The sequence below is a fragment of the Solanum verrucosum genome, unplaced genomic scaffold (assembly GCF_900185275.1).
Source record: "Solanum verrucosum unplaced genomic scaffold, falcon-dt-bn FXZP01000252.1, whole genome shotgun sequence".
Classification (NCBI taxonomy): Eukaryota; Viridiplantae; Streptophyta; class Magnoliopsida; order Solanales; family Solanaceae; genus Solanum; species Solanum verrucosum.
The window spans coordinates 6,041,119-6,056,101 of NW_026019988.1; the positions used below are offsets into that span (position 1 = coordinate 6,041,119).

At 35.0% G+C, this 14,983-nt stretch overlaps 2 protein-coding genes across 2 annotated transcripts; both read left to right on the top strand.

Moving 5' to 3' along the window:
* The first annotated feature begins 1,317 nt into the window (after positions 1 to 1,317).
* LOC125818645 (GTP-binding protein BRASSINAZOLE INSENSITIVE PALE GREEN 2, chloroplastic) lies at positions 1,318 to 6,182 on the top strand. Its single transcript, XM_049498157.1, has 4 exons — positions 1,318 to 1,444; positions 1,568 to 2,931; positions 4,348 to 4,515; positions 5,788 to 6,182. Exons 1-4 carry the CDS (start codon positions 1,333 to 1,335, stop codon positions 6,130 to 6,132), a joined length of 1,989 nt encoding a protein of 662 aa, XP_049354114.1. The 5' UTR covers positions 1,318 to 1,332; the 3' UTR covers positions 6,133 to 6,182.
* A 770-nt stretch (positions 6,183 to 6,952) lies between these two features.
* On the top strand, positions 6,953 to 9,478 carry LOC125818641 (disease resistance protein RPP13-like). The gene has a single exon (XM_049498154.1). It carries the CDS (start codon positions 6,953 to 6,955, stop codon positions 9,476 to 9,478), a length of 2,526 nt encoding a protein of 841 aa, XP_049354111.1.
* Positions 9,479 to 14,983: the final 5,505 nt, after the last annotated feature.

The following is a 14,983-nucleotide window of genomic DNA, read 5'->3' on the forward strand; positions in this document are numbered from 1 at the left end:
TTAATAAAATATTTAATGAATCGAGCATTCTCACATGTTGTGAGATTTTGATTATACACAATCATTGAATCCAATCTACTCATCACACACTCAAATTCAAATTTAAATCAGTGTTTTTAAAGACTTCTCAGAATTCATTCGAAGCTTGCTTTTTGGGTTGAACACTTGTAAAACACATCCTAAGATACATGTTTAAGACCAAAATTGGAATTGCTTACCAGATAAAGTTAGACTCTGATCTAGTATTTGCTTTTATATTGCTCAATCTAACGGATAAAATATATATGACATTTAACATTTGCAATAATCTATACTATGCTAGCGTTTGGCCCCAAGTTTCTAAATTTTTTTGGCAAATAATATTTGGGCCAAGTTTTTGATGAAATTACACCATGTGTTTGACCCAAGTTTTCCCAAGAATATTTGACTATTTTAAAAAAAATATGATTTATACCCATAATTTCTAAAACTATTAAAAATATTCATAAATTTGTATTATCTATTTATAGTGAATATGCTCAGTTAAAAAATAACCGTATAACATGATTGATAACAATCAACAACAGCAAAATAACAATATATGCAAGACCAATAAATTAATCACATATTCAAATTTGTCATTGATTCGGTAATAATTATAACCCATTAAAACAAATTGTTCTTTTTTCTAAATTTTATCACTCAAATTAGAACTCAATTTTTTCCAGAGGAGATAGTAACAAATATTAGTTGGACTTAATAAATAATGAGTATTTTTTTATAAAATATAAAAATTTGAAATAATTTTGATTTTTTTAAAATTTCCAAATATTATAACTTGGCCCAAATACTAGTTTTTTTCTAGTATCCAGGAACATGGGATACTTGGCCAAGTTATATGACCAAATATCACTTTCTAAATTTTTTCTCCAAGTATTCATGGGGCCAAACGGGTCCTATATTTTAAGCTATGGCCCAATATTTTCTCATGCAACTTTCAATGATCCAATAATATTTTCTCATAAAACTTTCAATTTTCTCAAAAAAGACCTTCAAACCACTATTTAAAAGGTCCATAAATTACCAAAAAAAAAAAAAAAAAAAACGACCATTTACTAAAGAACTATCCTCGAAACAACTGAATTGTAGTTTTCCAATGGCTAAAATTTAGAACCTTTGTAAATTTTGGCTATACTTTAAATATGTTACTAAGATAGTATTGGGTTTGAATCCATAATGTTGAGCCCAAAAAATCAACAGCATTAAAAGGTTGTATCACTTGCTAAAATACTTGTACATTAATTTGCTTACTTTTGATACATACCATAAAACAGCTAAGGCATTTTTTCAGCCATGGCTCTACTGCTTTCAACTTCAACAGCAGCAGCAGCTGCCTTTTCTCATTTATCTTTGAATTCCATCTTTGAAACAAAGAATTTCTTGGTACCCCATCTCCAATTTACAGGTATTTCAGCTCCCCTTTCAATTTTTTGTTTGTTTTGTTGTTGTTGTTATAATCAAGATTGAATGAAGTAACAAGGGTAACAAACATAATGAACATTTTTTCTCTATTGAATTGATTAAACAGGTTTTACTCAAAAACCCCACAAGAAAAGATGTCAGCAAAAAGTTCCTTTCTTGGTTTTATCTGTAATAAAGGGTACTCAATCAAGAACAAAAAGGAGAAGTGATAGTAGTAGTAGTAGTATTTCAAGAAAAGATAGTAACTTTAAGCTCTTATTGAGTGAAGGGAGGGATAATGATGAGAATTATGGGTGTATATGTCCTGGTTGTGGAATCTTTATGCAGGATGAAGACCCAAATCATCCTGGTTATTACAAGGAAAAAAAGGTGGAAGAAAGTTTAGAGGATTTTGTGGATGATGAGGATGTTGTTGTTAGTGAAGGTGGGGATAATGAAGAAGAGGAGGAATTTGGGGATTTTATTGAGGGGGAGTTGGAAGAAAGTGGAAGTGAAGAAATGGGGTCAGGGAGTGAGGATGGATTTGATGATTGGGATTCCGAGGAATGGGAATCGGGGTTGGAAGAAGACGAGGATGATTTGAAAGAGTTAGATGGTTTTTTGCCAGCGGGTTTAGGTTATGGTAACATTACAGAGGAGGTTCTTGAGAAAGGAAAGAAGCAAAGGGTGTCGAAATCGGAGAGGAAAAGGATGGCGAGGGAAGCGGCTAAGGGAGAGAAAGAGGAGGTCACGGTTTGTGCTCGATGTCATTCGTTGAGGAACTATGGACAAGTGAAGAATGAGCTGGCCGAAAACTTGATACCCGATTTTGATTTTGACCAGTTAATTACGAGTAGGTTGATGAGACCTACTGGGAAAGCTGATGCGACGGTTGTGGTTATGGTGGTTGATTGTGTTGATTTTGATGGTTCCTTTCCGAAGAGAGCTGCTAAATCTTTGTTTAAGGCACTAGAACAAAGCAAGGATGGCTTGAAACAAAGTAAGAAGTTGCCAAAGCTTGTTCTTGTGGCTACCAAGGTTGACCTTCTCCCTTCTCAAATTTCCCCAGCGCGTTTGGACAAATGGGTTCGACACCGTGCTAAAGCTAATGGAGCACCTAAACTGAGTGGAGTTTACATGGTAAGTTCCCGTAAAGATTTAGGTATTAGAAATTTGCTGGCATTTATTAAAGAATTGGCTGGTCCTCGAGGAAATGTGTGGGTTATTGGGGCGCAAAATGCAGGGAAGTCGACATTGATAAATGCATTTGCTAAGAAAGGAGGCGTAAAAGCTACAAAGCTTACAGAAGCTCCTGTACCTGGAACTACTCTGGGAATCCTGAGAATTGGAGGAATTTTGTCAGCCAAGGCAAAGATGTATGACACGCCGGGCCTCCTACATCCATATCTTATGTCCATGCGATTAAATAGGGAGGAGCAGAAAATGGTTGAGATACGAAAGGAGCTACAACCTCGAACTTATAGGATTAAGGCAAGCTAGTCTCTCTTATTTACTTTATCGTTCGTTTTACAGCCCATAATATGATCTATTTTTTGATAAGCTACTTATTTGAACTTTACGATTAGTGACCATAAATTAATAATTTGAATTTTATAAATACATTTAAATATCTGTACAAGTGTATTGCAGTTAATCCCGTGAGAACCCTTGTTTGATTTGAAATTGCAATAGAAATGGGAAACTTAGCTCTGGTGCATAAATATCCAAATTTACCAGTTGACTAACATTTATCAGCACTACTGCACATTGTGATATAAAAGTTCAGCAAAATAAAATTTACTATTCATATGTTTTCTGGACTTGCTTGGCCTTGTGATTGGTGAATAATGCATGTTCTCACACAATTTATGTAATTGTTATATTCAAAGATTTTAACTGATCTGTCAAAGGAAGGAAAAGCATTTTGGAAATTCCATTCTTTGGCCTGCAAAGGACTGATATATTTGTTTTCCTTTTCCACTGGAGAACATCTTTTCCTCCTCTTCTGAATTTCTTACTTGTCTACCGAGTTTTTTTTATATCTAGAGTAAAGAGTCCAGTGTAAAAAGTGTCAGTTCAGTATTTCATTACGTGTCACCAATAGAAGGGGAGCATTGACGTAACTGGTAAAGTTGTGGTAAGGTAAGGTTGCTGACATGTGATTAGGAGGTCACGGGTTCGAGTTGTGGAAACAACCTCTTGCAAAAATGCAGGGCAAGGCCGCAAACGATAGATCCTTGTGGTCTGTCCCTTCCCCGAACCCCGTGTATAGTGGGAGCTTAGTGCACCGAGCTGCCCTTTACCAATAGCATTGTTGTGTTTGATACTTGCCAACAAGGTTAATATATTCTGTGTATCTTAACTCCAAGTTTACTGCCTCTTGAGTCTTGAAACAAATGGGTGAGACTTAGGAATCTGGTTCCACCACCAGAATAACCTGAAGATGATTAGGGAGAGAGTAGTTTGTAGTTTCCTCTTAACTGAAGGCTTACTTCACTTTACTTTGAAGAATCCTGTGATGCAGTGTCTCTAACTTGAAATTTGTACCCTTTTTCTTTCTTTCCCGATATACCAATTTTGGAAATAGTTGTACATATATAGTCTTTCTACATGAAGTTCTATAGATTCTTTGCTCTAGAAATAGGTTCAGGCCTTCTATTTGGTAGGTAATATTGATGAAGCCACTGCTAGGGCTGTGGACTTCGAAATTTAGAGAAATTTGATGAAATGACCTTAAATCTTTGTAAACTGACCCCTAATAAAATTGTTTGGGATTCAGATAGCTCCTTTTATTTGTCTTTTTAGTTTTATATTGCAGTTAAACATATATATGACTGCAACAAACTTTTTGCCTGAGATTAAAAAGAATTTTCAACTCTAAAGGTATTTTTCCCAATTTTCTTGCAGCATGGGCAGACTGTACATATAGGGGGCTTAGTTAGACTGGATCTAGTTCAAGCTTCAGTCGAAACAATCTACGTCACTGTCTGGGCATCGCCTAGTGTATCTCTTCATCTAGGGAAGACAGAAAATGCCGATGAGCTCAAGAACAACCATGCTGGAGTGAGATTGCAGGTAATACTCCATTCTCGTAGTATTTCTGATTCAATAATATTTCCTACTTTATAGCCAATTCCACTTGAACTACATCAGTATGTTTTTTGTTGAAGATCAATATATAGATTTGAGAGAACTACAATGAAAGGTGAGATAGTATTGTTTGCTAAAGAGAAGTCGTAGATGCAAAAACAAGTTAACAACTAAGAACATGTTGCAAGATGCAAGTTAGCCTGATAGCAGATGTCATAGTGCCGTATGTGCAAACAAATCCTTTACTCTTGATCGACCAAGAACCAAAGAAAGACTATTTTCCTAAGATGTTATTAATGGACATCTTCTATATAAATTCATCCATTTCTTTGCAGCTAATAATCAGCTCTCACCAAGCACGCTTCTATCTGTCTACAACCATTTTTTTAATGGGCATCTATAGAGGCAAAAAAAAAAAAAACCTTTGCCATATGAGGCTTAATGCATCATTCTCTCGAGGGGATGTTAGAAATAAGTCTCAGTCAAAAGTTTATACAGGGGACAGTAGTTCTTCAGTTATGGTTGAGTTATAGGTTCTAATGCCCGCTGGTTGACCAAAGAGCCAAAACTAGGTGAATCACTTAATCTGTGGGCCAGAGTTGTCAAAGGCGCGCTTAAGCCCTGAAGCAAGGCTCAAAACGTGTTGAGCGCTTCACCTCACTTAATGTGCGCGTCAGTGTCATCATCTGTGCCTTTTTCTATTACGTGTTAGAGCTTTTTTGCACTTTTGGCTTTTGATAACACTGATTAGGGCTGGGACTATACTAACCATTTTCTCCTGCATTGGGAGTTCCCCATGGAGCTTACGTAACCTGTCTATTCATATGCGTGATCTCTTCTGTCCAAGTGGGCACTACATTACTTCCTAAAGCCACGTCAAGAAAACGGTGGGAAAGGATGAAATACTGCAACATAACGGACTATACAGTATTCGGAAAAAATGCACAATTTTGCTAAATTGAATATTGAAACAGTATGTTTTCCAAGTTAATATCCAAAGGGAAATTTGCTCCAGGAAGCTTAACAATTTGCATTATTGAGCATATCTAACGAGTTGTATTTTTTCAATGCTCTCTGGTGCTCCTTTTCATCATCTTCTGCTCCTACCTTTCACCATTCAAATTTTTAGACGCTATATAATATTTGTGTACCATCGATGCCTCTAAGATGGTTTCAATTTACTCAAGTGTAAAGGAAAACAATTGGAAAGAGCACATAACTATGCTAATTGTTCTGTTTTTATTTGTTGATCTTCAGCCTCCCATTTCCATGGAGCGAGTTTCTGAGTTGGGACAATGGAAAGAGAGGGAAGTAAAAGCACGTGGAACGAGCTGGGATGTCAAGAGCATGGATGTTGTGGTTGCTGGCTTAGGATGGTTCTCCCTAGGTTTGAAAGGCGAAGCAGATTTAGTGTTGTGGACATATGATGGCATTCAGATCACATTGCGTGAGCCATTGGTACTTGATCGTGCAGCCTCTATCGAAAGACCTGGATTTTGGCTACCAAAGGCTATATCAGAGGCCATCGCTAACTCATCGAAGCTTGAAGGTCAAGAAGCAAGGGAAAAATATCCATCAGAGGAGACAATGCAACCTTCATAAGTATCCGACTAAAAGAGGCAGCTGAGTCAATTTTCTTGTGAACATTTCTAGTGTACAAGGTCTTGTACGATGACTTAAAATGGGCAGGTTGAATTGAATATGAGCGGATTGAAAACGGATTAGACAAAAAAGGAAAAAGAATCCCATATGAAGGAGAAACAAATAAAAACAAGAGGGAGAAGAGAACACATGCCATTATAGTGGAAAACAGGAACCTGTTGAAATTCCTTCTTGTTTTCATTCATCTCTTCTAATCAAGCACTTGGGGATTTTAGCCTTTTTAAGTTACTGTGTGCTAAATTACTCATATTTTCCAGTTCTCTTTGTTTAACTATATTAGATATAACTAGATCGTATTGTTACCCGTTATATCTAGTAATTCTGTTTTGTGTGCTAAAACAGAATTACTAGATATTTAATACCACTAACAACCATTACCACAACAATCATGAATCATCATATTTAATCACCACATTAGATATCGAGAATCAAGGAGCAGTGAGATATTCCAAAAAAAAGGTACCTTTCACTTTAGTGGGAAATTTCAAAAAGCTTTAATACTTCTTTTTCCTTTTTGATAATGGTTGTCTAATCGTAGTTCCTTTTTTTCAGAAACCACATGGTCATGTTTTGTTTTTTTCTAAACTTTAATCACATAAGTGATAAGTGGACCCTTAATTGAACACATTATTTGTTCTTACTTTTATGTCTATCTCCCATTTTCCAACTTGTATTCCAATATACAGTCCCCTCTTATTGCTTTTGATCTCTATCTCCCATTTTCCAACTTGTATTTCAATCAGAAGTAGTATTCCTGAAGATGGCTGATGCCTTTCTGTCATTTGCAGTTCAAAAATTGGGTGATTTCCTCATACAACAAGTTTCACTGAGAACAAGTCTGAGAGATGAAGTTACATGGCTGAGAAATGAGTTACTCTTCATACAGTCTTTCCTCAAAGATGCAGAACTAAAGCAAAGTGGAGATCATAGAGTTCAACAATGGGTGTTTGAGATCAACTCTATTGCTAATGATGTTGTTGCTATACTCGAGACTTACACCTTTGAGGCTGATAAAGATGAATTTGCTAGTCGTCTCAAGGCTTGCGTTTGCATATGTAGGAAGGAGAAGAAATTCTACAATGTCGCCGAGGAGATTCAATCACTCAAGCAACGAATCATGGATATCTCTCGCAAACGAGATACTTATGGTATTACAAATATCAATAGTAATGCTGGAGAAGGGCCAAGTAATCAGTCTGCCATGGTTGGAACATTGAGGAGAACTACCTCATATGTGGATGACCAGGATTACATTTTTGTTGGACTTCAGGATGTTGTACAAACATTGCTAGCTCAACTTCTCAAAGCAGAGCCTCGTCGAACCGTCCTCTCCATTTATGGCATGGGCGGATTAGGCAAGACCACTCTTGCCAGAAAACTCTACAAAAATCCTAATATTGCCTCTTGCTTCTCTACACGCGCTTGGATATGTGTTTCTCAAGAGTACAACACAATGGATCTTCTTAAGACTATCATAAAATCCATCCAAGGTTGCGCCAAGGAAACTCTAGATTTGTTGGAAAAGATGGCAGAAATAGATCTAGAAAATCACCTTCGTAATCTATTAACAGAACGCAAATACCTTGTGGTGGTTGATGATGTATGGCAGAGAGAAGCATGGGAAAGTTTGAAAAGAGCATTCCCGGATAGCAAGAATGGCAGCAGAGTTATTATTACCACGCGCAAAGAGGATGTCGCTGAAAGAGCAGACAATAGAGGTTTTGTCCATAAACTTCGTTTCCTAAGCCAAGAAGAAAGTTGGGATCTCTTTTGTAGGAAACTAGTTGATGTTCGAGCAATGGTTCCAGCAATGGAAAGTCTAGCTAAGGATATGGTGGAAAAGTGTAGAGGCTTACCTCTTGCAATTGTTGTATTGAGTGGACTACTTTCGCATAGAGGGGGGCTGGACAAATGGCAAGAAGTGAAAGATCAACTTTGGAAGAACATTATTGAAGATAAATTTATTGAAATCTCCTGCATTCTATCATTAAGCTACAACGATTTGTCAACTGTGCTCAAGCAGTGTTTTCTGTACTTGGGTATTTTTCCGGAAGATCAAGTTCTCGAGGCTGAAAACATAATAAGGTTGTGGATGGCTGAGGGTTTCGTACCAAATGTAGAAGAAAGAATGGAGGATGTGGCTGAAGGCTTCTTGAATGAGCTGATAAGACGAAGCTTGGTTCAAGTGGTGAATACGTTTTGGGAAAAAGTTACTGAATGTAGGATTCATGATTTACTCCGTGATCTTGCCATACAAAAGGCATCCGACACAAACCTCTTTGACATTTATCATCCAAGAAAGCACTCCAAATCCTCTTCATGTATCAGACTTGCCATTCATAATCAAGGAGAAATGTATCACTCACTTGATCTTTCTAATTTGAAGTTGAGGTCAATTATGTTCTTCAATCAGGATTTTCGTAATGTGTTCCAACATATAGATGTGTTTCGACATATATATGTGTTGTGCTTGCATACGAATTATGGTTGTTTTATACCTAATGCCATAGGGAGTTTGTACCACCTCAAGTTCTTTAGATTGAGAAGTACATATCATGTTCCCTCGTCCATTGGCAACCTCAAGAATCTACAGACACTTGTTGTCGATGCGGGCAGTGACACTTTCCAACTACCCCACGAGACAGCTGACCTGATAAATTTAAGACATTTAGTTGCTCGGTATTTAGAACCTCTGCCACATATAAGCAAACTCACTAGTCTTCAAGTTCTTAAAGGTGTTGGTTGCGATCAATGGAAAGATGTTGACCCTATTGATTTAGTCAATCTTCGAGAATTAAGCATGGATAGTATTAGGAACTCTTACTCCCTAAACAACATTAGCAGCTTGAAAAACCTTAGCACTCTCAAATTGATTTGTGGACAACGTCAATCATTTCCATCCCTTGAATTTGTTAATTGTTGTGAAAAGCTCCAGAAATTGTTCTTATATGGGAGAATAGAGAAACTGCCTCATCTGTTTCCAAATTCCATCACAATGATGGCTCTGAGGGACTCAGGACTGACAGAAGATCCGATGCCTATTTTGGGAATGTTGCCAAACCTAAGGAATCTCCAATTAGAAGCAGCTTATAAAGGAGAAGAAATAATGTGCAGTGATAACAGCTTCAGTCAACTAGAGTTCCTTCTTCTTGATTTTCTTTGGAACCTAGAAAGATGGGATTTAGGCACAAGTGCCATGCCTCTGATTAAAGGTCTTCGTATCCATAATTGTCCAAGTTTAATGGAGATTCCAGAGAGAATGAAAAAGTTGTTGAAGAGGAATTAAAAAGCGGTGAAATTGAGTGGTTTTAGTGTTTCATTTCTGCCGAGCACATTGGTTATTAATTGAGTGGTTTTAATGTTTCATTTCTTATTATTGTTTTAAGCTTTTTGAGTGAGTGTAATTGGTTTGAACATAATTCGTCTACGCTTATCCACATTTAAGACGATGCTTTATTTATATGTTAAAAAAATGAAATTAAAAATACTCTCTTGTCCACAATTTAGTAGTATTTTTTTTGTTCCTCTTTTATATAAATATAAATAATATTTGTGTTAAATCAACAGAGAAGAATATCTCACTTCATCAACTTGCCTTCTCCAACCATCAATCAAATTTGCTGTTTTTTCTTATGTTTTCGTTTTTCAATGTTTAGTTTCTTTCTGTTTTTGGCTTTTCTTAGTGTGTGGAAACATGTGTTGGAAAACAATTTTTTTTTTTTTTGGATTTTGTGATGATTTAATTAGCTGAAAAAGGGTTTATAATATTCTTAAATCATGTAAAATGAATAAAAATATCCTTGGTTGATAGTTTGATCCAAAAATATCATTGTCTTTAATAGTTTGATCTATAAATGTTGTTATTGTTACTTAATAAGTCAAAACTGTCTTTTTCCAATTAAATTTATTATTTCTCCTTTTTTTTTTAAAGCACGTTCTTTTCCTAATAATGATTTTTCTTCATTAGAAAATGTTTATCCTACTTCAATTAATGATGGGGTTACTATGAGGGCATATAATAAGAGAAGTTGAGAACTCGCTCAGTGTACAACGAGAATAACAAAAAAAAAAACTTTCCAACTCGCTTAGTATGGAGCGATTTTTGGAAAAAGAAATAGTGAGCAAATCGTACACAAGTCAACGAGAAAAAAGATAAAACAAAAGAGAAAATTGCTCATAATTCAACTATTTAATAATATATTTTAAAGAAATATATGTGCTCACGTGGACACATTACTATTTATAATGATGCAATATTTATGATGTCCATGTGGACACATATATATACCTTTAAAATACACTATTAAGTAGTGCAGGGGGGTAAAAGGTCATTTCCAAAGTTCGGTATTGTTACAACAATTTCGGTCAAAGTTCGGATATATTTCAGACATTTTTCCCTATTATATGTGACGTTCTACTTTAGTCTCTTAAGTAGTCGTGAATATAAATATATAAAATAAATTCTAATTTACAAAGATCAACATTTCTGATTTAATCACGCTGTTGCAGTTTTGCATAAATAAATATGATTGATAAAATGCTTTGTTTGATATTTGTACAAGGATTTTACTTTTATAAAAATGATATTTTAAAAAACATGTACATTATCAACTTTAACTAATTATTTATAAATAAATAGGGAAAATTATGCGGTTAAGCAAACTTATACTACTTAATTAGTCATTATAGTTATAGTTTGTTATAATTACCATTCGCGACTAACAGTAAGCGTTAATTACATGGGCTGACTTCGAGTTTGTATAATTCGCAACTAACAATTCTTTGTTTGATTTGTATTTGAATACGATGATTTGTATTTATATATGACGGTGATTTCCTTTGGTTTTTCAGCTTTATCACCAGATACATTCAATCTTTTTTATATAACTTTTTCAAGTTTGTATAAACGTGTAGTTTTCGGAGTTTGTATAATATAATTTGGGGATAAGGCACAGGTAGCCCTTTAGGCTATGAGTGAAATCTTAGAGACACACCTTAACTAAACTAAGGTCCTATTACCCCCTGAACTCATTTTTTTTTTGTAATTGTGTACACCTTTTGACTTACATGGCACACTCCGTGACTCTATAAAATTGAGGCTCGTGGGAGATATTTGAATTAATTAGTAAAAGAAAAAATATTTTTATATTAAGAGTACTATGAAATTTGCTTGTTAGAGAGCGCTTCCCCTCAAATGGCCCTACACGGCGCAAATTTTAGATAGTCAAGCTCTAGCAAGTATCAGAAACTGAGTGGGAGACCGGAAAAAGTACAACTACAATAAAATACCAAACTTAAAAAACAATTTACATATAACTCATCCGTCATTATATGATTATCATATGATTTTTGATATAATTCGAATGTAGTTTTGAATTTCAACGAACTATAATTAAAAATTCAGTCCAAAACTAATTCAAATTTTACCCAAATAATCTCAAATTTTATATTATTAGTCTCATCGATGTTTCAGTTCTTTTGAGAAATCACCAATTCAAAACAAAATTCGTTTTCAGCAAATCAATTTTGCGATCTTGACCTTCAACCTCTTACAAAATCTTTATGGAATAAGCTCCAAGGCTGAATATGAATTAATTTGTGCTGACTTATCGAATATTTTATTTCTTCTCTTCAAAGTTACAAAACGCATCTTCAAATTGAGAAGTCATGTTCATCATATTTTTTCCTATAGATTCCCCTAACAAGGATAGTTAAAAAGAAAAGAAAGGTATCTCTATAATTTAAAGATGAAATTTGAACATACTAAATTTACTATTAATAATATGATTTTATAACCACATTGAGACCATGAAAATTTCAAAACCATATATTTTAAAAATCTTCTGGTCTTGATTAAAATGGCGTACCTAGTCAAACATGTTTAGATAAAATAAAGCAAATTGAATATAATTAATTAGCTAAAAGTGATTTAGGTGAAGGAACAATTAAACCAACTCTTCTGAATAATAAAATTTAATCTAATATGATAGTACGTCTTTTTAAATAAAGTATAAAGTACAGAAATATTGTGATATTCGCCCTAGGGGACTTATTACCGAGGGTCTTTCCGAAACAACCTTTACCTCCATGTGGCAGTGGTACAACTTGTGCCAATGAAGCAGTGGTGTAGCCACATTTAGCTTAGGGTGTTTAATCGGACATCTTTCATCCAAATATTATACTATGTATGTAGAAAATTGTACAAAATATATAAGTTAAAAATTATTTTTCATACATATATACTAAATTTTGAACGGTAACTTTTGGCTTGGCCAGTACACTGAGCATAACTTGTGCCATGCAATTTTAAATTCTTGGTATCCATTGCTGTTCAAAGCTGAAGGAGATTCCAAAGAGAATGAAAGATGTTGAAGAGAAATTAAATGAGATGGATCTTGTCAAGCATATGACAAGTTTTTTTTATAATAGCAAAGGTACCTATACAAGCAAATCCCAATCTTACATAACTTTGTTCATTTTTATTTTATAAATAACTTACGTGTTAAATAATATTTGGGTGAAACAGGAGAAGAAACTGTCACTTGAAGAGAAAAGAAAATATTTTCATAATATTGAACCGGATCAAGTCTCAATTGGTTAAGGGAGGGGTGGGGGACTGATATATTCGTTTTTCCTTTTCCCCTGGAGGACATCTTTTCTTACTTGTCAACTGAAGGGGAGCTTTGACGTAACTATAAAGTTGCTTCCATGTGACTAGGAGGTCATGGGTTCGAGTTGTGAAAACTGCTGATCTTCCTTAAATGCAGGGTAAGGCTGCAAAAATGACTTTTCGACTCTAAAATGTATTTTTGCAATTTTCTTGCAGCATGGGCAGACTGTACATATAGTTAGACTGGATCTAGTTCAAGCCTCAGTTGAAACAATCTACGTCACTGTCTGGGCATTGCCAAATGTGTCTCTTCATCTAGTAAAGACAGAAAATGGCGACAAGCTCAAGAACAACCATGCTGGAGTGACATTGCAGGTAATACTCCAATTCCTGCACTATTTCTGATGGCAAAAGCGGGAAGTAAAAGCACATGGAATGAGCTGGGATGTCAAGAACATGGATGTTGCGGTTGCTGGCTTAGGATGGTTCTCACTGGGTTTGAAAGGCGAAGCAGATTTAAGGTTGTGGACATATGATGGCATTCAATCACATTGCGTGAACCATTGGTACTTGATCGTTCAGCCTCTATCGAAAGACCTGGATTTTGGCTACCAAAGGCTATATCAGAGGCCAGCACTAACTCATCGAAGCGTGAAGGTCAAGAAGCAAGGGAAAAGAATCCATCAGAGGAGACAATGCAACTTTGGATTTTGGCTACCAAAGGCTATATGTTTTCATTTCTCCCTTGTAATTAAACACTCAATATTTTAACCCATTGGTGAACACCTAAAGTTGACTCAAATTTTCACTTAGACACTTGAATTAGGATTTGTTCATTTTAGACACCTCATGTCATGCCCTGTTATGTCTTTTTGACACTTTTTTAACAATTAGCCAAATGTATAAGGTGTGTGTAACACACTCACTGATGACATGTCAAAGTGACGAATTAAATAAAGACATGTGGCATATATGCCAAAAATAATTTTTAAATAATGAATTTTGTATAGAAAAAAATGGTCAATCACTCAATGACATATGTCGTTTTTAAAGCCCAAATAATTAAAAAAAAAACAGAGCCTATCATAGATTATCTTCTCCAGCACCCCCTACTCCCCACCCCCGATCCCCAAACCCCTCCCCCATCCAAATCGTCTTCCCCCACCATCCGAACCCCCACCTCTCTCCCACCCAAATCGTTTTCTCAATGAAATTCTTTCTTTTAAGTTTCTGATTAGTTCTTCACTTAAGATGCAACTCTCTTGTTCAATCTTTCTCGATTGTTTTTCTCTATTGGATCTATGTTTTTTCATAAATCAAATTAATTATAGCTTGATCTACTAAAATGTTGGTTGTTGTTGTTTTAACTAATTAGCTCCATGTTGATAGAACTCAAACAAAGAAATCTGTTAGACTACTTCCAGAAAACAGTTAGAAAAGAGTGTTAATTAATTAGTTACTAAGTTAGTTATAGATAGTGACAGTTAGTTACTAACAAGAACTTGTATTGAGTAGTATAAATAGACTATTCACATCTGATTGTAAATAAAGCTATCTTCTTCATCAAATTACTAGTCTGTTAGAAAAGTTTCTGGTTTCTTTAGAAACCTTCATGGTATCAGAATTCAGAGTCAGTGTCTGTCTATTTTACAAAGAGGTTCTTTTCGAAAGACCCTTGGATGGATAAAGAACCTTCAGTCTGCATAAGGAGATTGCAAGGTACAGAGTATTTTACAAAACTCAAGAACTTGGTTTCTCCATCAATGCAAATTAAATATTCAATGCTTTTGGTGCTACTTGTTTTTAGTTTTCACTAAATATTCAGAGGAATCCATGTTTTCATAGCAACTTTTTTGACTCTTGCATTTCTTTCAAAGTATTTTTCTTGAGCCAAGGGTCTTTCGAAAACAACCTCTTTATCGTATTATAATAAAATAGGATGCGTGATAAAGCTATTATAATAAAGTTAGGGTAAATGATAAAATAGAATTACTAGAAGTATTTAATACCACTAACTGTCATTACCACAACCAGGGCCGTCTTAACCCCTAGGTCACTAAAGCCATTACTTGGGGACCATATTTTTGGGGCCCCATTAAAATTTTTTTTTTTACTTATAATGATATTTTTTAAGAAAAAATTATATGCACTATGAGTGCTATGATTTTTAATAAGAAAATT

Bases quoted from the DNA above. Each gene is read 5' to 3' on its own strand.
- LOC125818641 (XM_049498154.1), top strand. From the start codon at position 6,953: ATGGCTGATGCCTTTCTGTCATTTGCAGTTCAAAAATTGGGTGATTTC.
- LOC125818645 (XM_049498157.1), top strand. From the start codon at position 1,333: ATGGCTCTACTGCTTTCAACTTCAACAGCAGCAGCAGCTGCCTTTTCT. The intron at 2,932-4,347 runs GCAAGCTAGTCT...ATTTTCTTGCAG, and splicing joins CTCGAACTTATAGGATTAAG to CATGGGCAGACTGTACATAT. The intron at 4,516-5,787 runs GTAATACTCCAT...GTTGATCTTCAG, and splicing joins ATGCTGGAGTGAGATTGCAG to CCTCCCATTTCCATGGAGCG.